The sequence below is a fragment of the Natator depressus genome, chromosome 5, assembly GCF_965152275.1.
Source record: "Natator depressus isolate rNatDep1 chromosome 5, rNatDep2.hap1, whole genome shotgun sequence".
Taxonomy (NCBI): Eukaryota; Metazoa; Chordata; order Testudines; family Cheloniidae; genus Natator; species Natator depressus.
Genome location: NC_134238.1, coordinates 33054936 through 33079933, shown reverse-complemented (window position 1 = coordinate 33079933; position 24998 = coordinate 33054936). Strand labels below are relative to the sequence as shown.

At 39.9% G+C, this 24998-nt stretch overlaps 1 protein-coding gene across 2 annotated transcripts; it reads right to left on the bottom strand.

Annotated features, from left to right (window-relative positions):
- Nucleotides 1-11627: 11627 nt before the first annotated feature.
- Nucleotides 11628-18029, bottom strand: FST (follistatin). 2 transcript variants are annotated; one of them, XM_074953939.1, is made up of 6 exons: nucleotides 17830-18029; nucleotides 15918-16109; nucleotides 15281-15499; nucleotides 14703-14927; nucleotides 13299-13529; nucleotides 11628-12839 (listed from the first exon to the last, which is right to left on the bottom strand). In XM_074953939.1, coding segments are annotated over exons 1-6 (951 nt in total). In that variant the 5' UTR covers nucleotides 17912-18029; the 3' UTR covers nucleotides 11628-12837. The 2 variants fall into 2 exon arrangements, with proteins under 2 accessions (XP_074810040.1, XP_074810039.1); XM_074953938.1 differs by having other exon boundaries at nucleotides 11628-12596.
- Nucleotides 18030-24998: the final 6969 nt, after the last annotated feature.

The window sequence follows — 24998 nt, the reverse complement described above, 5'->3', positions numbered from 1 at the left end:
TTTAAACATATGAAAAACCTGAAGATTCCATAGCACCCTCACCCATTAGTGGGTCATGAACACCCACTACACCGCTTTTGGTTACCATTCTAGATTCATTTATATTTGTGGAACTTAGGCCCAAGTACACTTCCCAGTGTCCAGCCCAAGTAGCTGGAGTGGACAGTGGGAGGATGCATACTTAGCAGGAAGAAAAGGAATTCTTATCTTAAGGCCACTTACTGATTGTGGAACAACTCCGAAGCAGGTCCCACTGCCTTCGGAGAAGAAACAGACAATGCACGCAATACAGTTCTTCTGGGCTGCCCAATCCCCCCACACCCAAGGCAATGAACTTCAATCCCTGCATGCCCCATTTTTCTATCTGGCCACTCCTACCCTTGTATTGTGGAATTGCACCAATTCCAGTGCTTTGTTTTCTGTTGTAATGATATATTGCAGCATATATTTAAATGTGGTTTGGGATGGGAATTTATTCATGGATATCACAATTCACAGGATATTAGGATTCACAATTTCAGAGAAGTAAGTCCTGTGCACACTAGTAAAGCTTTAAGGACCTGATTTCCAGAATTACGTGCATATTGTTTTGCACCTAATTAGCATGAGAAGTCACTGCGGCTGAGTGTGCAAATCAGCTAATTGTACATGCAAATTGCTATTTGTGTGTCTAACTGAATCTTTAATTACTCAATTTTCATTTGCAAATTAGGCATGCATTTTTGCATGTGCAGCTGCAAAAATTTGAACTTGAGAACTTTACTGCCTGTTACAAAAGCAGTTTTCAGAATATCAAAATGTCACTGCAAATTCAACTCTTCCCCTTCTCTGGGTCATTTATATATATTTTAAGCACATAAAATATCATAAAAATTTTCATAATCACAATCATCAAGACAGAGACTGGGTGAGCAGATTTTGTGCTTGGTCTGTTACATTTTGCAGACTATTTTGTGAGACTACAGTAAAAGTCTATTGATATGCTCTTATATGATTTGCTACTGTAGTAGAAAACAAAGCTGTTAAAACTTTATAAGCATCCATGGCTTCTTGGTCTTCAGAAATAGCAAATCCCAAATGTCATCTTGGGTTTTGTGGCTCCTGCAGGACCCAGAAAATATTGAACACAGGTCTGGTCTACACTTAGGTAAAAGTGCTACCAGATTCAGTAAAACTGGTAGAAGGCACTTTATAGTGAAATAGTTTATTAGCTTAATTATAGCTTAATAAGCTATAATTTTATAAGCACTTCATACTGATATATACAGCTGACTACATTAGAGTTGGGAGTTGCCACTTTAATTATGCTGCATAATTAAAGCGGAAAAACTTTTAAGTGTAGGCAAACCTTGGTTTCATGGAGCTGCAACACTTTTACAGAGATAGTGCTCTCTACACAGGCATAGCAGTTAGTGTTACCAACTCTCACAATTTTATTACAAGTCTATTATATGTGTTTTTCCTTAAAACACCAGCTCATGGAATGATATGATTAGGTGAGAATCTCAGCTTTCATTTAAAAAAAGAATAAAAGGTTCCAGCAGTCATGATTTTGGAGACAAGCTTGACAACATGAACCTTAAAGCCAACTCCCCACCAAAACCCCAGAAGGCAGTCAAAATAACCCAAATTTTTTTATTTTTAAAAATCTTATTATTTTTAACTCAATTTCATGATTTCTGGAGCTTGACTCATGATTTCTGAGCACTTGTGTTTTGGCAACACTGAGAAAATTGGCTGTTACAATGCTCTTTTAGCATTAGTTTGAAATATGGAGATTCTCGGTGGTTCAGATACAGTTGAATAAGACAGAAGTGAGCTGTAGCTCACGAAAGCTTATGCTCAAATAAATTTGTTAGTCTCTAAGGTGCCACAAGTCCTCCTTTTCTTTTAGTTGTATAAGATGTATTTGTAATAGGATTACTACAGATATGCATTAAAATGTATGTCTTTGAGGATCAGAAGCCTCTGTCCTAAATTGTAGCTGCACTGCTCTTAACGGGGTACGTTGAAACAGACATACATATCTATTTGTGATGGTACCTGATTAACTAAAACTGTCTTGTTTAACTCTGTGCAGAGCACTAGTTATTGACATCCTGGCACTAGTAGATCTGTAGAAAATTTTATGAGTGCAATATATCCTATGAACTTGCTGGAATGAACAATGCTCATGAGCCTCCTCGCATGCCTTGCCAATAGGGGACTGTCCGCCTATATGTGATTGTACACATCTGCTAACTCAGAGATCTAAATGCAAAATCCAGTGCTCAGGGACATCAGGTGGATATCTGATACTCTCTAGGGAAGTTACAGTCCATAAACCATGGATTATTCATATCCATGCAGGTTTATTTCCACTTGTGACAGCAAAAATATGGATAATATACCTAAATCAGTAATCCGTCCTGGTATTTCAATGTAAGTAACTAATAAGTTAGAAACAGTGACATGTCACAACCAAAAATCAGCTTGTGATATGCCTGTCACTTTACTGAGGTGACATGCTACACATTACAAAATGTTTCAGTAGAAAAAAGGACAAGAACATTTTATTGGTGGGCTACGCATGCTGTAATTTGTGACTGTAATGGTCAGATATAGGATATTAGAAATGAGTCAATATTATATCTATTTACTATGTAGTTTTAATATAAACATGCTTGAGCTCTAGGCTCGCTAGGTAAAGTATTCAAAACTGCTTAAGTGACTTAGGAGTCTAAGTACCATTTTCAAAAGTGTCTTAAGAAGGAATTTAGGAGTTGATGTGTCATTGAAAGCCTAAGGGCCAGATATTTAAAGGTATTTAGGTGCCTAACTGTGCAGATAGGTTCCTAAGCACTTTTGAAAATCCCGCTAGGTGCCTAGCTGCATCTTTAGGTGCCTAAATATCTTTAAAAATCTGGCCATCCATGCCTAAGTCACCTTTGAAAATGGGATTTAGGCTCCTAAGAAATGTAGGTGCTTTTGAAAACGTTGACACCTGACAATAATTAAACTCACAATCCCTAAAGAGATATCACTCACAATAAAGCTAACACATCAGCCAGTAAATACAGCAGCAGAACAAAACCCGTCCCACTTTATTCAGAACTCCATGTGTTCAGCCTTCCCCAGAAGCCTTCTCTGATAGATGTGGGTCAGATTTTCAAGCACAAATACCCACACAGATATTGCTTTGTGCAGATGTTACCCTTGTCTTGTATTCTCACTGTGGGATAATTACATGTTTAAAATGGGTATTGAAAAATGTGGCCCTCCATTTCTTGCTTATTCATATGTTGAATGCTCTCCTTACATTTATTAATCTTACACAAAGGTGTTCACAGTTATTGTGTGCCAAAAATATAGCTCTGGAGACACTACTGTTCCCCACACATAAACAGTAAAACAAACAGAGGAATATACAGTGGAAATTGTGTTGTCCTTAGCAATTAACCACTTATAGCCTAATCAATTCCCCTCCTCTTCCTTAACTCCTATTGTTCTTTTCTCCCCTCCCACCTTCTTCCTCTTCTGTTCTTTCCTTTTTTTCTTCTCTCTCTTCTGCTTCTTTCTTTTCTTTTTTTACTTTTCATTACTAGAGTGCTGTACAATGGATATATATATATAGTAATAATTAATAATACCTAGTTTTTTATACAGCACTTTTCATCAATACATCTCAAAGCACTGTATAAAAGGAGCTCAATATCATGACCCACCCTCATTTTACAGATGGAGAAACTATGGCACACAGAGGTGATATAACTTGACCAAGAACACCCAGAAGGCCAGTAAATAGAACTTTGGCATCCTAAGTACCAGTCCAGTCCAGCTGCAGTCTAGCCAATACAGTTAACTAATAGCAAATGTGCCAGTAGATGGCACTCAAGAGTATTTAGCATTGTTCACATCTTTTCTGGGAACAATAAAAATTGTGGCTTCCTCTGTGCAGCTCTTTACATGAAGCTTGTATGTTTTTAATCTCTTTTTCTGCTCTCCCCTGTTTGACCTTTCTTCCCTTTTCCTCTTTTTCTTCCCTTTTCCTCTTTTTCTTTGCCCTTGCCACACTATCTTTTCTACTACTTCTCTATTTCTTTGTCTCCCTCACACTCTGATTTTCAGGTCCCTCTCCTGTCCTCATTTTTTCCCCTTATGCCACTTTCTTTTTTGGCTGAGAGAAGAGACAGTATGAGAACAGCCTTCTAAGAAGGGTGTCCATTAGCTTCCACTAATTGTTCAGAAGGGAGTGCTCTAGGTACTGTACAATATACTCCTTAGGGCTACTCTGGTGAGTAAGGTGGGCAGGATTTGGCCTCAAACGTCTGATGTCTTTAAATTCCTAAGGATATATACCTGATCTTTTAGTTCTAACAAAGCACTGTAATGTGCCACCAAATTATAAACAGGCGGGCTGGTAATGTATTTAAAAACAAAAATAGTGTTTGCCTCAGGAATGGGTCCTGCAGCCTGTGCACCACATATTTTTTCAATAATACGATAAAGACTATGCTTTTTAAATTATTTTTGATTTACAGTATCCATGTGGATGAGCTCAAAATGCAACTGAGCATGTCTCCAGACAGATTAATTTTATTATATATAGATTTCCTTTATAACTAAGCAAAATGTAAACAAGAAGTGGACATGGGCTGTAAAGTCCAGCTCTAGATGCAGCCATTCCTCAGGTTTGGAGGGGTACAGATTTGGGGTTCCACATAAGGCCCTCTATAGATATAGCTCCAACTGCACACTTCAGATCCAGATAAACTACTTTCAGCAAGTTGGGAGTGAGGGTTTAGATACAGGCTTCTGGTCTGGGCCTTGGTTTGATTCACCCCAGCGGACGCACGTGGATGCAATTTGCTATATTACACTCAGTGGAACACAGCTTTCAACTGCAGCTGAGAATGCCTGGGACATTAAATGAATCATCACAGCTCCCAGACATACTGTTCTGCCCCATCTACCCTACCAGTCTTACACACTTGGTGGGCTTTGTTTGGCCACCAATCTTTGGGATACCTGCTCCACCTCACACCCTGGAATAGGATTGCAGGCAGGTTGAGTCACTGCACACTACTTAGGACAAACTTTCCACTGCCACAGACCGCAATCTGGGCTCTGCTTGCAGAACTTAAGGACTAAATCAATCCAATATTTAAAATGTTTAAAAAGTAGGAAATCGACATGACTAGCATTAAATTAATTTATTTCTTTGAAGGTTGGATTGGGATGTGCAATTTATTTTAGTCCCTCCCCCCTTCTCATGAACTGAGTGAGAATGTTAATAATTTTAAGTCAAATTCCAAAAGAAGAAATGATGAAACGTTCAATTTTGAAGTCTTAAGCAGATGACATATTTGTAGTATACATTCACTACAAAATTAAGTACAAAATCCCGTTACTCCATGTGCAACAGTTTGTAACTTGGCTCCTTCTTTATTCCATCCATTTCATAAGTATTGCAGTTTTGATGGGGCCAGTGTGTAAAATAGAATTTTCAATTGCCCTGCTTAAACCATCTATCAGCTGAAAAGTATTGTGTGAAACATTATCCATTATTTCTCAAAGTGTCTCTCCTTGTTTTCTTTTGCGGTCTTTGCTGTCCTGACCAGTTTAGGTCTCATTCATTATTGCCTCTCTTCCACAATTATTTTCAGACTTAACAAATTTGTAAAATTGAACAATTTCCTTATTTTAAATTACTTATTTCCACTACTTGGTTTCTGTCATAAATATAAAAGGACGGGTAAACACCTTTAAATCCCTCCTGGCCAGAGGAAAAACCCTTTCACTTGTGAAGGGTTAAGAAGCTAGGATAACCTCGCTAGCACCTGACCAAAATGACCAATGAGGAGATAAGAAACTTTCAAAGCTGGTTGGGGGGAGAAACAAAGGTTCTCTCAGTCTGTGTGTTGCTTTTGCCGGGACCAGAGCAGGAATGCAGGTCAGAACTCCTGTAAAGGGTTAATAAGCAATCTAGTTAGATATGCGTTAGATTCTGTTTTGTTTAAATGGCTGAGAAAATAAGTTGTGCTGGAGGGAATATATATTCCTGTTTTTGTGTCTTTTTGTAACTTAAGGTTTTGCCTAGAGGGATTCTCTATGTTTTGAATCTGATTACCCTGTAAGGTATTTACCATCCTGATTTTACAGAGGTGATTCTTTTACTTTTTCTTCAATTAAAATTCTTCTTTTAAGAACCTGATTGCTTTGTCATTGTTCTTAAGATCCAAGGGTTTGGGTCTGTGTTCACCTATGCAAATTGGTGAGGATTTTTATCAAGCCTTCCCCAGGAAAGGGGGTGTAGGGTTTGGGAGGATTTTTTCGGGGGGCAAAGACAGTTCCAAGCGGGCTCTTTCCCTGTTATATATTTGTTAGACGCTTGGTGGTGGCAGCAATAAAGTCCAGGGGCAAAAGGTAAAATAGTTTGTACCTTGGGGAAGTTTTAACCTAAGCTGGTAAAAATAAGCTTCGGGGGTTTTTCATGCAGGTCCCCACATCTGTACCCTAGAGTTCAGAGTGGGGAAGGAACCTTGACAGTTTCTTTGCCTTTATTTATTTGTTTATATTTTAAAATACAAATTGGAACTCAATTTTGTGTTTGAATTTAAATGTTCCGTTAACAGTATGCAGAACAATGCATGTATTAGGACTGGCTGGATCCTGCATTCCTTGCTCATCAAAAACTCAGAGTGAAACCGGTGGGACAATGGGCTATATAAGAATGCAGGACTAGGTCCCTAAACTGTAAGGAAAAGAAATGTAAAAGAAAGAACACTTTATGTTTCTCTGTGAAAGTCCATACTTCATCCTTTTGTTTGTATTCAGCTGCTCTTGTGGAACGGTGCATGCACATTTTTCTAGTAAGAATTGTTTATTATCAGTTAGTTATTTCTCCTTGATCTTGGAGTCCCCAAGATTCAGGAGTTAACATTGATTTTATTTTTAACCCTCATTCATATAGCACTTCAGTTTAACTAACAGTTTCCCATTTAGACACCATGTTGTCACGTGCGGGTTTGAGGAACAGACTTTCCCTCCAAGTGATACTCACAGTACTTTTCCCTTAAATTTGACATAGAGTAACAACATCTTTGTCTGCTGGAATATTTGAACATGTGATCTTCCCTCTGTGTCTGAAAGCTTGTTTTCATTGTCAGAATACTATACTGTCATCAGTCTCACCTTTGTGCTCTGCCATCTGTCTAAGGACCTGCTTAGCTACATATCTTGCCCTGTGACCTCTGTTAGCAATGTTTCTAATTCAGAAGTCAAATGGTGGCATATTTTAGTATCTTCGAAGCCATTAAATGGAATGTTTTTACACTGGCTATCCTTTCCTAAGTGGCATTCTTCTGGTTCCAGGTGCCTCTTAAATAAAAAGTGATGGAAATTTAGAATCAATTTGCCTACATGAAGTTCAGCAGAAGACTGATGGAAGCAATGTTTGTTTGAATACAACATTCCATGGTGCTAAGAGGTCCATTTGGATCCTAATGGGAAACAAATTAAAATTGTGCTTATGAATATAATCGGCCAAATTAAGAGTAAATTGACCATTCAAGCTAAGGATTAGATCCTGCCATGTGATACAGTGTTTGGTGCAAAATCAGACTTCACAGGAGAACAGTGATTTCTTAACATGCAGCCTTGCTGTGCAGCTTACATTCAATGTCTGGTGTTTCCTGAATTACCTGGAAGAGAATTTAGGCCAAAAATTTCAAACCTAAGTTAGGTTTCAGAGTAGCAGCCGTGTTAGTCTGTTTCCGCAAAAAGAAAAGGAGGACTTGTGGCACTTTAGAGACTAACAAATTTATTTGAGCATAAGCTTTCGTGAGCTACAGCTCACTTCATCAGATGCATTCAGTGGAAAATACAGTGGGGAGATTTCTGAATCCCCATTTAAACACCTCAATAAAAATGACACCTATTTTCAGAAATGCTGAATATCTACAAATCCCACTAGAATCAAGGGGAGATTTAGGTGCTTTTCATACATGAAAATATGAATATGTGAATTAAGAAGCCTAATTTTAGGCACTCACATTTGAAAATTATAGCCATTTTTAAAAAACGGATTATCTTCCAACTTTTTAGCATCAAAGTCCAAAACTCCCCTCTGTTTTCTGTCTTCTGACACATTTGGGGGTGTTCTTCAATCTTATGGCAAAATTCAAGTAATCCATTTGAAGATTAGGAAATCAAAACAAGATATTTATAAATTACAAGAAAATAAGCTATGCAACATGGCTTTCACCCCAAATCAATCTCAGAGCTGAACATCATGACCTTGAGTGACTTAAATACACCTTCGGTTTCATGCCTGATCTCTCCAGTATGTGATGTTAGAAAAGCTTTATTGGCCACATGGGTGGTGGGTGAACTGCAGGCTCAGGGAGGCTAGCCTCCAGCCCATCCCGACCCTTGTGCCCAAGACTGCACCCCTCCTGCTCTTTCCACCACCGGAGCCCAGAGCCCCCCAGCCCTGGAGCACCAGGTAGGCGGGTGACAAAACCCCCAGCCCCGAAGCACCGAGCTGGCAGCGCAGCCCCCAGCCCCGGAGTGCCAGGCAGGCAGCACATGCACTGGCTCCAGCTGTCCACAGTCCCTGGCTGCAGGCTGGCCACTAGCCCCCAGCCACAGCCCCCAGCCCAGGGCCCAGGCCACAGGGGAAGAGCTGCAGAGTGCTGGGAAGCAGGAGGGAGCATGGGGGGCGGAGCATGGGTGGAGTCACACAAGGTTGTTTGGGGAGGCTCAGCGTCCCCCGGCCTTTGATACCCACCGCCCATGATTGGCCATATTAGTCAGGAGAGGTGAAGCCATGAGTTATTCAGGTCATCCCAAATGAGTGCTAACAAGGCCTTCTTAGCATCAAACACCATTATGCATTTATGTATGGAAGAAATGTTATTTTAGAAAATTCAGCGTTTTAAAAGTGTTTACTAGTACTATTTTTTTTTCATATCCGTCTACCTGCAAAAGCTGTCTTAGTGATCAGGTAAAGGCGGGCCTCTGAATTACAGAGATATCAAAATACAAATGTAATTACTGCCTCTTTACATCAGGGAGTTATGAATTTAAAGTCTGATACCTTGTGAACGCTCAGGTCTTCAAACAAATGTTATGTTTCAGCAGAAAGCATGGACTCCTATCTCTTCAAAGTGATAATGTACTGATGTTTCTAGCCTTGGTTATTCATGATATGTTAAAATGTCATGGTCTAGAATACAGCACTGTATATTGAAATTTAATTTCACCTGATTCCCACGTGGAGGGAAAGAAGGAAGCATTTTCATGTCAGATTCTTTTATAATTGAAAAAAGCTTGGCCGCTGTTTGAAATTTTTTGAGAGATTTGGAATATCTGGCTGAGGTGGATTAGTGAGCAAAGTGCAAGGAAAGAGGCAAAAGGTGCTACCGTATTATATGGTTCTTGAATTTATCCCATGGATGTAGATATAAGAAATATATTTCATGTTTAGCAAAACCACTCACACTTACAGTCCCACACATATACACCTGCACACAAAAACAAACATGGGCGCCTGATACTTATAATTAACTTTCTCATGGGCCAAACACCTCAAATTTAGGGTCCTAAAGTTAGGTGCCTAAATCCAAGAAGTAGCGTGATATTGTTTAGGTGACAAAATATGGATTTAGAAGCCTAACTGCAGAGATCCAAGTTGTACATTTTGGCCCTACTGACTAAAATTGCATAGTCAAACTTTAAGACACCCAGAACTAGTAGCCAGCCACTTTTGAAAATTTGAACCTAAGTGACTTTCCCACAGTTACTTTGTGAGTCAATGGCAAAGATGAAACTAGAACCAAGAAGTCCAGACTTCTGCTTCATTACTGTAACCAGTAGACTACACTCTCTCTGATTATGTTCAGTCAAAATTCTTGTTTAAAACTAAAATAAGAATATAGTCTTTTTATTTTGTCTTGTCAGAGGTGAAGTAGGATGCACCTTAACTGAATTTCCAGAGAATTTCCTTTCTCGTCTCTGATCATTCTAGGTATCTATTTTAAACATTTACTTCTCCTTATATTATCATGCTTTTTTTTCTTGAGAGGTTACAGATGTAAGAGTTTGTAATGATTACATCATTACATGACTAAGGTGTCCACATGTCAGGCAAAAATGTATGAGATATAGCTTTATATTTTTCTTCTTCGGCGATTAGGCCTTTTGCCTTTCTCTTCTTAGTCAGACATTGTTTCTGATTGAGTTCCCTCCCGCCTGCTTTTCTTTTCCAAGTGATATTATCTTCAGTGGAGCAAAAACCTGCTCACCTTACTAGCACCCTGCCGCAGCCTCCATCTTCTGAAAGGACTATTTGTCTGGATAAAGTGGAGGGGGGAAATATCTGCTATTATTTTTAAATTCTACATTACTTAAAACCAAAAACCCATCATTTTTTATTTCTTAATTTACAAAAGGAATAATTGATATGTCCCAAACAAATGAAAACTATTCTCTAAATTAATCCTAAGAGCAGGGAAACTGTAGAGCTAAAATATTATGGAATATAGGGGACTATTGGGGTGAGCAATGAGATCAGGAACTGGCTCTTAGTTGTGATTGTATTTGGACAGTGAAGACTTAAAACCATTGAGCCAAATAATTCTCTCAGTCCCCGATTCAGAAAATTGCTTAAACACATGCTAAAATATATTCCTATTCAGCAAGGCACTTAAGCATGTGCTTAGAATGGGGCCTTAGTTGAGAGCACAATATAGTCCAGTGAAGTTACTTGAAAAATGGATTCTGGTCCATGCAATACTAGTGGAAATTACCATTGTTGTTTTTTCCTGCTCAGTTCATTGAATAAAGTTTACAGTGTTCTGAATATATACATTTTATGGATATCCACCAGGAGGATAAGATACTGGATTAGCTCATTAAAGGAAATCCCCTAGTGAACTTTACTTCTGAAAGCAAATCACCTTCCAGAGATACTATGTCCGTTGCATTTTTTCCCCCATGTTCTGTGATTATTGTTCTGGTTCTTCTCTTTAACTTTTGTTTGGTTAACTTGAACACCTTTGAGTGTTTGTGTTTGTCACAAACACAAGTTCCATCACTTGACTAGCGATGGAGCTTCAACTCAGTGCCCCAGTAACATGGCATGGATCTGAAACTTAGTAGGAATGTAAATAGATAGTCAAACCATCCCAGAAAGATGCAAATTAAAGCAGTTCAATTAATGACAAACCTATCTCATTACCATAGAGAGAAGTTAAAAAGAGATATCTATTCTCATTCAGAAGTGTATACGGATTTACAATTATTTGCTGTCAGTGCACTGGCGACACTGATCAAGAAAATGTATTTAGCAAGCTGGAATTATAAGTGTTGTGGATACTGATTTTCAGTTGAAAGCTGTGTCCTTGAACAACTCCACTTCATCCCAGTGACATTCACAATTCCCTTTCCCCTACCACTCTGTATAACAGGGACAAATCTCCCCAAACCCTTTACAACCAGTAATTGAGGTCTGCACACAGGGAAAATTCAATTTTTTTCTATTGTGTTCACTCATCATTTATTTACAAATACACATTATAACTTTTATATACATTGCACATTTACATGGTAGAAAAGTACAAAACTATATATTTAAATGAATTTATATTTAACTCACCATGTTTGAAAATATAAAATTGCATCAGAAAAAAAAGTATTATGAAAAGCAAGAAACTTGAACTGATAAAGCTTTGATACACCTTTTTAGTGACAGTTTAAAAGAACTTTAAAAAGTGGTATTGCAGGACCATCTTAAAGGAACCACCTGATAAAGCATTTATGTAAGTTACAAAAAATAAAAAAGAATAAGAACGTTGTTCTCATTATTGTTAGCCATGTAGTTATTAACAACCTTCATAATTCAATTTCTTTGGGTCCAGAATTCTTATAGTACAGTATAAATGCTCAGCACACTGAGAGCATGTCAGTACATGAAGTGATTAGAAGCAGAGAAAAGTTAAGTGGAAGAGGTGTCCTTAAAGATTGCCTCACTGCACCCAGAAAGTATATTTAAATCAGCGCCTTTTGGTCAGTCAAGATTCCTTGTAAACAAAAACCCGAGGGATCATTTATGTACAGAAGGGGCAAGAAGAAAATCCAATAAATAAACATAACAGAAACTGACATGCAAGTTTGTGAAAGTGGAGAGGAGTTAACAGCAGTGAAAAGAAGAGATGAGAGTCATATGGGTAAGCTCTAAGGAATGGACTTTTATAGTTTACAAAAAAAAAAAGCTTTACTTTACAAGCAAGAGACCTCACAATAAATAACACTGCTCTTCCCGTAACGAATAAATTTCTTCAAAAAACAAGGTGTACAGTCAACCAGACATTTTATGTATAAATTATAAAACATGACACAGTATAAATAAATGTCTACAAGACTCAACTATATGTATACTTTTCTTTCTCCCCAAAATAAATAAGCATACACTTATTTACAGTATGGACATTGATTTCTTGCCCAGTGGCTGTTCCAATAGTGATGGAGGTTTTACCACTCTAGAATGGAAGATATAGGAAAGTTGTAGTCCGGGTCTTCATCTTCCTCTTCTTCCTCGGGGTCTTCATTAATGGCTAGATGGGGGAATACAGGGGAGCTGTTGTTTAAATAAGGACAACAACAGCGCAGAAGCAGCTCAGTGCATGTTTTCAAAGCCCTCTGAACAGCCATAATACAGCGTTGCATTTTACGTGACTTGTAGTGAGATGCTCTTTGGCATCTGCTGTTATGTAATATGGTTTTTTATACATAAGCTATGAAGTCATAATTGCAGAAAGTTCTGAAGAATCAATGGCTCAGGTTTTATTGGCAGATTCCTGAAATCAGATAAAAAGCGCTCTTGTGTTCTAGGTTTAACTGCTTTGTGTCCTTCATTCAGAGTTAGTAGAGGCAACTGCTCTAAGACAGCAGCCCATGTGCTAACAGTAAGCTTGGTTTTTTGGATGGAGTTAGGATATATCCAAGTGTTAATAAAGCAAACAGCGAAGCACACACAAATTAGGAAAAATAGCTAGTATGATGCTCTTAGGGCAACCCCTTGCTGATAACATGACTTTTCCTCAAAAAACAGGTATCTTGAAAGTGTCCAAGCCACAGACCGTTGACTATCTGTTGCAATTTACCAATCACACACATGTGTATAATATATATTATATATATATTTCTAAGGGAAAAATCTTTAAATGAAATTCTCATTTTTAAAGGCATAAGTCTTCATTACCTAGGGATTGCCTTCAGAAGCCTTAAATGTCTGCAAGGTTTAAAATCTCACTTACAGTTGCAAGATCCAGAGTGCTTTACTTCTAAAAGCACACCCATGGAGCAGGCTGCTTCTTTCATGGCACACTCGCTTGGGTAAGTAGTGTTATCGCTGGCACAGACTGCTTCATCTGACTTGCTTTCAGGGCACAGCTCATCACAGAGGGCACATCGACCTCTGCCAACCTTGAAATCCCACAAACATTTCTTCCCAGCACTGCACTGGATATCTTCACAGGATTTGGCTTCTAAAAATACAAGATACCAGAAATGAGTAAAGCAGAATCTCTCTTCTCATATATCAAGAACTCATAGGAAAATGAATATGAAATTTATGGGTAAAATCCTTCTCACTTTACTCAAGCACATAGTGCATTTGGAAATCAATGGGTCTGTGTGTGGGGGGAGGTGGGTGTGGAGGAGCAAAGCAAGCAGAATTTGGCCTCAGGCAGGTGGAATTAAATCTGCATATTGTAAATGACCAGGTCCTGACCTTCTCTGATTGAAATCAATGGGAATCCCCTCTCCCCAGTGTCTTAAATGGGAGGTCTATAATTGGCCAATTAATTAAACATTTCTAAATTGATTATTTTTCAAGCTAAACCTTATAAAATAGTTGTTTATGTCATTAAAATGTTAATTCACCACATGCTATCACAATGGAACTAGATTTGAGATCTTTAACTTGTAAAGATAATTTTTCAGACATGAAGTTACCTGAAATGTGTATGATAAAAAGAAACATATTGTGGTGACAAACATTGTTAAGAATAACAATTAATATAAAATACCAGGTTGTTTTGAGGTTATTTTCTTATCTTAATCCACAACAGCACTCCCCAATCACTACAAGATTTTTTCTAAGAGGGAAAAGTTATCAGATGTATCTGATTGACATTAAATAACATTTGCCAAGACCTCTTGAAGACAAATGTTTCCAAGAAACCAGTTCAGCTGAATGTTGAGATTGTGTTACTCTGTTGTCATATCATAATACATTTGAGGACCTGACTCCAGCTCCCATTGAAAACAGTGTCAAAACTCACACTGATATCAAGGATTGAACCCTCTGTCCCCTCTTGGGGCCCAAAATCTTGCAGGTTTCAGAGTAGCAGCCGTGTTAGTCTGTATTCGCAAAAAGAAAAGGAGGACTTGTGGCACCTTAGAGACTAACAAATTTATTTGAGCATATTTGTTAGTCTCTAAGGTGCCACAAGTCCTCCTTTTCTTTTTGAAAATCTTGCAGGTGTCCCTCAAGTAAAATTTCCCCCTTTTCTTTAGTAAAAACTGAAGGACTGCACAACACATTCAGTTCTAGGAAATAATCTGCATCAAGAAACCCTTCTACAAAATTGTGAAACAATTAGTTATGAAGAACTATTCCCCTCCCCCCATAAGCACCCCCAAAGAATGATACCTACTGATACATTTTCCCTCGTAGGCTAATCCAATGGATCTGCCCAGTAGGCAGGTAGCCTTTCTCAGGTGGCAAGCACTAGCATATGTTATTCCATCATTCCCACAGAGATACTGTTCAGGGGAAGTAGGCTCCGGGCAAATCCGATTACATGTCACACAGTAGGCATTATTAGTTTGATCAACCACACACGTGGAACTGCCTGGACATAAAACATCCCTGCAGGTCTCTGAAATAAAGACGGAAACACACAATGATTAACAGGAGATCCAATGCCTCATACAGGGAGTGAACATGTGAAACAATCAAATGACACAATCAAAGTCTTCAGCAGCTTTCCTCATAAAAAGGCCACTGGGGAAAACCTTCACATCTCAGGGAAGCTGGTGTGAACACAGTGTTTCATGGCTGTGGGGGATTCTCAATTCAGCTATGTTCTTGTCGGTTGAACGTGGTTTAGTGTTTGTCCCTCAGTATTTGAAACATCATCTTGTTATTGTGGGAAAGTACGTCAGCTCCTCCTCCCTACATTCAGACACACCCTGTGGTATTCGGGGGACTTGGTTAGATTTGTAAACCTACTTTTGCATTTGCCCTGATATTGGACTTCAAGTTCGGGTTGCTCTTTACATCTGGCTTTGAGGAGAGCACACTCGTTCCTGTAGGTTTTCCCATCTAAGCCACACACAGGACCCTTCCAAGTGACATTAGAGCAATCCGGAGCACAAACACACCGAGGTTTGTTCTTCTTGTTCATTTTACATTTCTTCCCAGGTCCACAGTCCACGTTCTCACACGTTTCTAAAGGGGAGGGGGGTGGAAAGAAAGAGGCAACATTTTAATACCTCGTCTGCTCATCAGACTTCGTATTAATGGTGTTTACACAAACACCGCGACAAACCCCCAAGGCACAAAGGGAGCGAACAAGTTCCCTCCCCCCGCCCCGTCCAGAAAACAAAATGTGGGGTCCTGAGAGAGATCCACCAAAAAGGAAGATCAAACTGCTGGTTTGCACACACACATCTATTTCACCACGCAGAGGCTAGATCCCTTCCCCTTCTCACTAATACAGTGTCCAAGTCCGGGCATTTACTTTACGGGATGAGCTTTAAAATCCAGATTGGAGAGTGGCATAGGGAAACACTGCTGCCCCTGCTGACTCCATCCCGGCCACCGCCATCCCCTGCACATACGGGTTCTGAGCACTTTTCAAACACACCTTTGCATGGGATACAGTTTGGGGCACCACCGTTAAAAATCATCCACTTAAAAAGCGTGTTGTCGTTGACGTCTTCTTCAGTCCATGAAGTGGTTAGCCGGCCCGTTTTGCAGCACTCCTCCTTGCTCAGATCAGTCTTATAGAGGACCTGGCAGCGGCCGTTCTTTGCCTGCCGGAGCCAACAATTCCCAGCTGCAAGAGCGAGAGGGAGAGAGAGACCCAGCCATATCAATGTCAGTTACCAGTGACCCAGACACAACACGTGCGGCTTGCATTGACTTTTACTAGACTGTTTACTTTTATTTGTCCCATTTCATAACCTGCAGCTACTCTGGAGCAATAGGCAGCGCTGTTTAAATAACCTGATCGGAACAGGGCAAGGCAGTTTTCGGAGGTATTTATTCCATGTGTAGACCAGGGGGACTTGCATGCGCGTGACAGAGGTCTGACAAGGATGTGCATTAAAAACCAGGGGTAAAAGAAAAACACGTTTGCAAATACTTTTTTCCCCTTCCTCAAAAATTCTGTACAACATTGGTTTAGAACTGCCCAGAGTTTCAATCCAGGCCATTTTACAATCGGCAAGAATTGGTAACATTTGCCTGTTAGCAAAGTCTTTCGAAATCTCGAAAGGTTGCTGCTGCTTCCCTTGAGAAATGCCTTTTCTTTGCTGAAGCAAGTTAGCTGCGATCCAAAGAAGGGTGACCAAAGTAAACAAAAGGCCGGGGCACAGAAATAGGAGACCACTAGAGAGTTTACAAACCAAAAATTATAGGTACCGTCTCTTCCGACACAGTTTCATAGGGAAGTGCACTGCACGTAAATCGGATAGAGATTTGTTTTACTTGTATCTCTGCTGTTGATGGATTCAAGCCAAGAACATTAGTCCAAGCAACTGCCCCTTTTTTAGTTGGAGAGTTTTGGTTGGGATGAGCCTCTCGTGAATAACCAGTGTGACTTCTAATAGCAATTGATTCTAATCCAGCAGGGGCTAGATCCGGTTTCCTTACTCCAATGGGAATTTTCCCGGAGTGAGAAGTGCAGGATCGGCCTCTCAGATCGATATATATGGGGAGACGGTGGAGGGGGAGGATAGCCCCCCCCCCCAAGCAATAATTGAACAAACAACACCCTTTTGAAAATCAGTTTTCATGGATCAAAAGAACGATAGAAGTCAGTTTTGAGCGCCTTACAGTTGCCTTCACAAGGTTAACCTATGCATCCAGCTCAGCGAAAAAATATTCAGTAAAAACCATCAGTCTAACTCGTTCAGGTTGTTGTCGGAGCGGCATCAAGAAAAAAAACTTCAGTAATCACCCGTGGAAAAGACAGCTATTACATTTTCTGTTTGTTTTGTTCGCCTGGGACATGTATTTAAACACATTCTCCAGTTGCAGCAGAATTCACAGCCCAACAAAATTCACTCACAAATGTGTATGTGCGCGGGGGCCGGGGGTGTCCAAATATTGAAAGGATAGCCGGAAAATGACTAATATTAGTGTCTGAAAATGTCATTTGTGATCGTGGAACTCACCATCCCCACCATCCTTGCAGCCAAGCAGTCGAGAGGAAAATCTAAGCTACATTGCAACAAAAACTTTGAGCACCCATTGGGACTAAGCAAGATGCTGTGTGGGGCTGCTGTTCATTCATGCTGCATAATAATAATAAATAACAATCATCATCATCATCATCGCTGCTCTGTACTATGCATAGCAGTTTGAGGGGCCGATCAAAAATATCTCTAAATGTCAGCTCCATACATTTGTGCAAAGCTGTCCCATTTATAGTTAATTTGCGGTCCCATTCCTAAAGCCGGTCCCTTGTAGAGAGACGTTCAACAGGAGAAAGCTAAACATAGAGAAAAATATAGAAAATAAAACACATCTACAAATAAACAATCTCATCTTACCCAGTCCTGTGTGATCTTCCATGAAGTGGCACAGAAGCATCAGGAATAAAAGCATGCCCGGGTGGATTCTCTGATTTAACATCCTCAGTATACCAGCGAGTGAAAGAGACAGAAACAATATCAAGTGGAGCAGAGAGAAAGAGAGAGAGAGAGAGAAAGACAGAGAGCACTAGTCAGTCTGCTTATGATCGCTCTATTGAATGAACGTCAGCCTCCCAAAGCAGTCTCTCTTTAAATCTATAAGGGGGTCTTAGCTGTCTGCGGTGGGCGGTCTCCTAATGTGTGTGTGTGTTCGGGGGTGGGGAGATTTAAAAAGTTCACTGTGAATCAGGTGACATTTTCCACCTTCTGGAAACCCTTTCCAATTATCTGGTTTAGGTGCATATACACATTCTCTCTCTCTCTCTCACTCTCTCTCTCACTCTCACACACACACACTCACGCACACACAGTCTCACACCAAATCTGCAAGAGGGAATCGCTGGAGTTCTTTGCGTAGTAACAGGAAGGAGGGAAAAAACAGAATGGTAACTGGAGCTTAGAGAGAGAGAGAGAAGAACTATCCACTCGTGTCATTAATACCAGGAGGCGCGCACGCAGAGGAGCTAGGGGCTTTAACATAATTTATAGGACTAAAGCAAGAGCCATGTCACTTGACTGGGGACGGAGAGGCGCGATCCTTTCCCCTAGCCCCCCACATCATGGCCAAAGGAACTTGAAAACAAAACTACAACCTGATCAGCATGCGGAAATGTTTTCGCTTCTTGTTAGAAGTTCTGGGGCTCAGCAAAAGGTGATGAAGTCTCTCGGGAGATATGTTGTTGTTGTGGTGGTGGTGGGGTGTGTGTGCGTGTGTGTGTGTGGGTGGGTGGGTGACATGCCCACTCTATGGTTGTGATTAATAATAAATCTACCCCTAACACCTCAAACAGTAGTTAGGTGTCTGGCGCACACACATCTCCCGCTCCGGGACTGGTCAAAAACAAACAAAAGTTTAATACCTGGGGTTTTACCCAAGTGACAATCTTTTCACTGGGAGCGCCTGGAGTATAGACCGGAATGGGGGCGACGTAGGCGGTCTTCTTTCAGAATAAAAAAGGTTGCAACATCGATAATGAACTTCTAGAGCACTAGTTTACTGAGCACAGTCTGGCATTATTCTTCCCCTTAGAAAGTTGGCGGTCTCTCATTTATAACATTTTTTGGCACCGCTGAATGAAACTGAGTAGGCGATATTTCCTTTTATACAAAATGATTACTTAACGGAAAATGGTATTGTTTATTCAAAAGCTGCCTTTTTAATTTCGATTCTTTCGCTGCTCTGAGCCACCAAAGCACAACAGACAGCAAAGTATGCAGACAAAAATTCTTGGACACTGCCAGATCATTGGGATTCATGCGTAAATTCTACCGATTCCTCCCCACCCCTTTCCCAGTGCCCTTAACCCCCCCCCCCCCAGCTTTTATTCTGCAGGCTTTTCCCCTACTTCCCCCTCCCCACAACTGCAAATAACTCAGTGATAACAGATTTTTTTCCACCAACTGCAGGAGATAGTGCTAATCTTTTAATAAAAGATCCCATTACAATGGGATCTGTCTGGACAGACTATAATAGATCCAGAAATACAGCCGTGCTAATATTAGAAGACAGTTGTTTGGGTGCCTCAGACCGGGGCCTGGGTCCTGCTTTGAAAGTGAGCGTGAATCACAATGTCCCATTGCACCACCTGCAGTCACACACATTAAGAAGCAGACTGGTAAATAACTGACCTCGCTACAATTTGAGTTATTATTATTATGATCATCACCGTGAGCAGGCCTGGGGCATTTTGATTGCTTCAGAAGCTTTTTGGGACTCCACATCCCTTGTTAATCTTTCCCCAAATCGGTGTCACTCTCCCTCTTTCTCTCTCTCTCTTTCTGAATCAGCATTAATGCAGGGTTGTTTAGTGCCCTCTAATGGCAGACGACATTAACAATTAATAGCAAACACCCTTTATTCAGGAGCCCCCGATAAACGGCTGATTTCAAAAGCTAGATTTCCTATTGAAGGGAGATGGCTTTGATTCTTGTGTTGTAACATGCTTTGAAAAGCGTGGTTTCTCTCAGCTTCCCGGAACAAGGCACAGGGAACAAAAATATGGGGATAACCCTCACCCCCGGAATCAGCCTTGTTAAACAGCAGCGTAAAATTCAGGTACAACTTTAACCTTATTCCATCCCTGTGTAGTTAGGAAATAATACAAAACTTCCAGGAGATGTAAAACTTTCATAGGTCTGGAATGTTTCACGGGGGTCCATCCATTCCCCATTCCTACCATTCATAAAGACACAAGGAGTCTCTCTCTCAGGGCTACGTCTGTGGCGGTGAGCTGAGTTCTGCTAACCTTTCACTAGTGTGCCTCGGATCCATGACATGAATTTTGGGGGGTCTCAGCTTAGTCCCAGTGGACACAGTAGTCCACATAAAACCACCTCGGCACACATAATTAAGCAGTTTGGCACCAGGGGCAGACCCAAGACTGAATGGCCTCTCACCAAAGTGAGGGTGGCCCCTCCAGGTCAGGTTTGGGGTCATTGGCAGGGCAGTGTGGGAAACACAAATTGCTGATGCCTCTGTTGCCCTTGTGAATAGGGAGCTCCCTATTTGTTTTGTGATACAGACACATGCTGGTTTTTTTCAGCTTCACCTTGGATTTTTATTGATCTGTCAGATAAAATGTTTATACTGATTCTAGACAGTGTTTGTTATTATATTGGGGCATTATCTGGCCATATTCCTGGAAATGAGTCCCATGATGGGTCAATAATGATTGCATATGTGCCTCATATGTGCATCATCAGGAGATCAATATGATTGTGCTGGTATGGAGACTTGTATCCCACCTGTTTTTTGACATCACATAGAAACAGCTGCTGTTTCTTTTATTGTATTGTCTTTTAAAAATGTTAAATATTGGGTCTGTACATAGCTAAATGTCAGGGGTGCATTGTTTAATCAAAAGGCTTTTTTCGTTTATCTGTTTGCCTCTATTCACCACTTTTCCCCCTTTTTTGCTGTGCCAACAAGTAAATATAAATGACAGAAAAGGCACAATAGGGCCACTCTATAACTGAATTGTCAGGACACAAAAAGACTGCTTTTCTCACACTGTCAGTTTTAAAAACTATCTTCTTCCAAGAAGTTTATAAATTAATATATGTTTTTGGATTTGGATCTAAACTTTGCAGCTGGCCCCAGTCTCCAAATAAAACTAAAATATAATTAAGTTAAAATGCTAGATACAAACGTATCAAACTTTAGAGAAGTTCAGATTTAGCTCTAGATTCAAATACACTCTTGCAACGTGGGCCCATCTCTGATATATGTAGGATATGTGTGGCTGTAACAAAATCTATCTATATAGCACAAATATTATGTAAATATTGACTAGCCTGGCTCTGAGGGCAGTAGCAGTAAAATTCTGCCTGAGGGACAAAATAGTTCTTGAGATTCACTTTGTGTAACATGTACTATTGAATAAACTATTTTTGTCATTTATTGTTGTGGCCAGTCAGTATTCATTTTATTAATGTCTTGGGATTTTCTCTTGCTTTCTCCCAAGACCCACTCTCCTCACAAAGTAGCAGTCTTCATCTTCTAGTGAGAAAGGGCCCTCCTCTAGGCCCTTTCTCCTAGCAGAAGCAGATGTTTTGGGAGACAGTTTTTTGGGGGTGTGGGTCAGAGTCTGGGGCTTCACTCAGAAAAAGTAGTCTTTGGGAGGGGTCTGGATTTGAGAGTAGGCACATGTGAGGGCATTTTCTGCCACATCTCCACCAAGAATTCAAGGGAGGGGAGGAAGAGGACTCAAGTATACTCCATTTTCCAGATGGAGATTTCTAGACTAGTTGACTTTGGTCTGCCACAAAATCAGTAGGTAGCTGTGCTCAGCTGGGTGCCTTCTCTTCCTGACAGGAGACAAAGCCAGTCAGCTTTCCACCCCTGGCTGGCTTCTTTGAAAATTGCTTTTGCAAAAGGGAGGGTGCCTTTCTGAAAATTTACCCTTTTCTGTAATAAGTTCTCTTCTCTCAAAAATATGTATGTAAATAATTTTCTAAGCACCATTATACTATACACTCGATAGGAATTTATTTTTCTCACTGTAGAGAGATTCACCTCAGCACAGTCTTCATTAGCTATAGAATTTCACAAGCTGCTTCTCAGAGAAATACACAAAAAGAGTTATATTGAAAGGGTGCATTTTTATAATTTCTTGTTTGGCCAGGCCTTTTCAGGTTAAAATAGACTCTTAATAATGCTTAGTCTCACACTGTCTTAAAAAAGTTCAAATATTACTTTCTCCAAGTACTGGATGTACTTTAAGATAGAGTTCACTTGTTTCTTTAATGAGTGAGAATTTGTGTACAGAATTTATACTTGCATGCTACTGATATGAAATTTATAATTATATTTCTAACTAGACATGGACAAGTACATTGAAAACTTATTTTTCCAAAAGCTGAGAGAAAAAAAGTATGTGGATGTTAAGATATTAAACATTTGATTATATAACAAATAGAAATGTATTTACATAAGATATATTAATGCGGCTCCACTGATTGTGGTGTAGTCATTGCAAGAGTTAATGTTGTAACTTGATTCTAAGCCCCTATATTTCCACTGTATTGTATTGTACGTATTCATTGTGGACTGTATTGTTAAATTTCACCTGTAATATGTTTAAAAAGTACGGTTTACTGTGAATATTCTACAGAAATTACTTTCATGGACGCTGTGTGAAGTATGCAGAATAGTTAGTACACATAATACTATGAATCGGCATATATGTATAATTATTGTACAAAAATGTACAATATAATACAAATGTATTATCTGAATAGAATGTGATCACATAAGTAAAGACTGTACCATAATGTGTACATACAAGAGACCATGGTTAAAGTTGCAGGGTCAGTTTTAACTTTGGCATTTCCTCAAGTCTCAGTGTTTAATTGTGCAACCACAATGCTCATTTAAAAAGTTATTTATGTTTAATTTCTAAGGGTTTTTTTGTGTTCAGTTGTTGTTTTTGTTGTTTGTTTTGTTTTTTGTTTTCTAAGAAAAACAGGGAGTAGGGAAGAGAAGGGAAGAGAAGAAACAAAAAAACTTCATAGCTTGGCTGGTTTGGAAAAAGATGCCAATCAAGTGTACAAGATCCATAATCAAGAACTATTTGGCAACTATTTGCCATCCTTGACCAAGGCCACTGGAACTATCCTACTTGGAAAGTGCATCCAGTTGGTTTGGAGCACTTAGGAGGAGAAAGGAATTCAGTATGCACAACACATCCTTTCTTAGATGTGCAGTAAGTAATGTTAGCAATAAACTCTATTACATAGGCTCAGCATATCTGGATGACACCACAGGGCCTTTATTAGCCCGGATGGCTCCTGTTGTGTATGTGGTTATTCAGGAGCCAAGGGAAGAATAAGGAGGTGATTTGGCTATGAAGACTGCCTGTGACCTTAAATATAGGAAGTCTCTGGTGGTGTGTAGAACTTTAACAACTGCGGTGACTGTGTGTGTGGTTAGCAGAATGCTTTGTGCAGACAGTTAAAAGGGCACGTGAGCAGGTGGCATTCCCATTCTAGTAAAATAAAATCTACACATGTTGTATAAGGTCAAACTCACCCCCCTTCCTGGGGTTTACTGGTAACTCAGAGAGTAATAACAGAACCGTATGTCCCTATGCAGCATTGTAGATTCTGCAACCCTGAAGGCCATAAGAGAAAAATTAGGGTTGAACCCTATGACCATGTATCACAAACTTTCTTTTCTCATGTCAGTCAGTATGGCAAACAAGCCCATGGAAAACTCTGCGGAGTTATTTCTTAAATTTCAGTTACAAAGAGATCTGATTTGATTAGACCAGATTTAAGAAAAAAGCTAGATGAAAAACACCACAGATTAAAAAACCAGCTACAAAAGTTTCAATGGTTGTTACACCTCGACCAAAGGTTCAAAATTACAGAGAAAATGAGAAGTGGAAACAAACAAATAAACAAAAAACATCGTGAGAAAACAACATAGCGGGTGAAGGGAAATGAAGAAGGCATTGCTCTGCTGTTTCTCATCTAAAATGGTTCAGAAAATAAAAAGGAACTGAAATGGATATTGGCCAGGCAATTTCACTGAAAGAGAACTGCTATCCTCTTCCTGGAATGATGACGATATAAGTGGGGGTGGCAATACTGCAACTGAATCTCAACATGAAAATGTTACTGACGATGAATCTGAATCTGTAAAACTAAATGAGAAACTGAAAATGTAAATGACGACAACTGCATTCTCTGACAGGCATTTCTGACCAAAACTGCCTCCGAAAACAGTGAAGCCCAGATCCTCACAACTTGTTTGGCTCCTTAGTGCTGGTCAGGTAGGGCAAAGCAGCTGGGAAGCTGCCATAAAGAGGCAACTGGGGATTCCACTTGTGTAGGAGAAGCCCTGGATGGGATAAAGCCAACATAGCCAGCTGTTTCCCACCCACTGCCCACCAGACACAAAGGAGGCATGTCAAGAGAGTGGCAAGAGCAGTCACTGGTAAGTGGAGCAGTCCCTAGGAGACTATTCCAACGAGTGTAATTTAGAGCTGCCCTCAGGTTAAGTTATGTTGGATCCAAAATGACCCCCACCCAGCTCTAGGATTGGGGATCTGCCATTCTCTTCTTAACTCTGCCAAGCAGAGCTTGGCCACAGCTGGGATACAATCCCAAATTTATCATTTTAAAATTACAGACAAGCAAGCCTGTATTGAGCTTTAAGCATTGTGAGGGCTGCATGGGAGTATTGTACTTTTAAGGTCTGGAACATTTTGTGTGGCAGACTTCAAAAGACTTGTCAGTTGGCAGCCAATTGCTGCTGGAGCTGGGCTGGAAACTCAACCCAAGATTAAAGTGGTGCGGGATGTAGTGTACAAATAACTACTGTGAAATTTCAATTAATTTTTGCTGTTATTCATTTTTTCTTCTTGGTAGTCTAAATCAATGTAAAATGCATATCTGATTAATTGGATTTGTGGAGACACATCATTTTCTACTCCAGTTCATTTCACTGTGGATCCTGGAATGAGGTTAAAATGAGGATTTGACTGGTATACAGACTGCAGAACTGCATCTTGGTGAAACTGGTT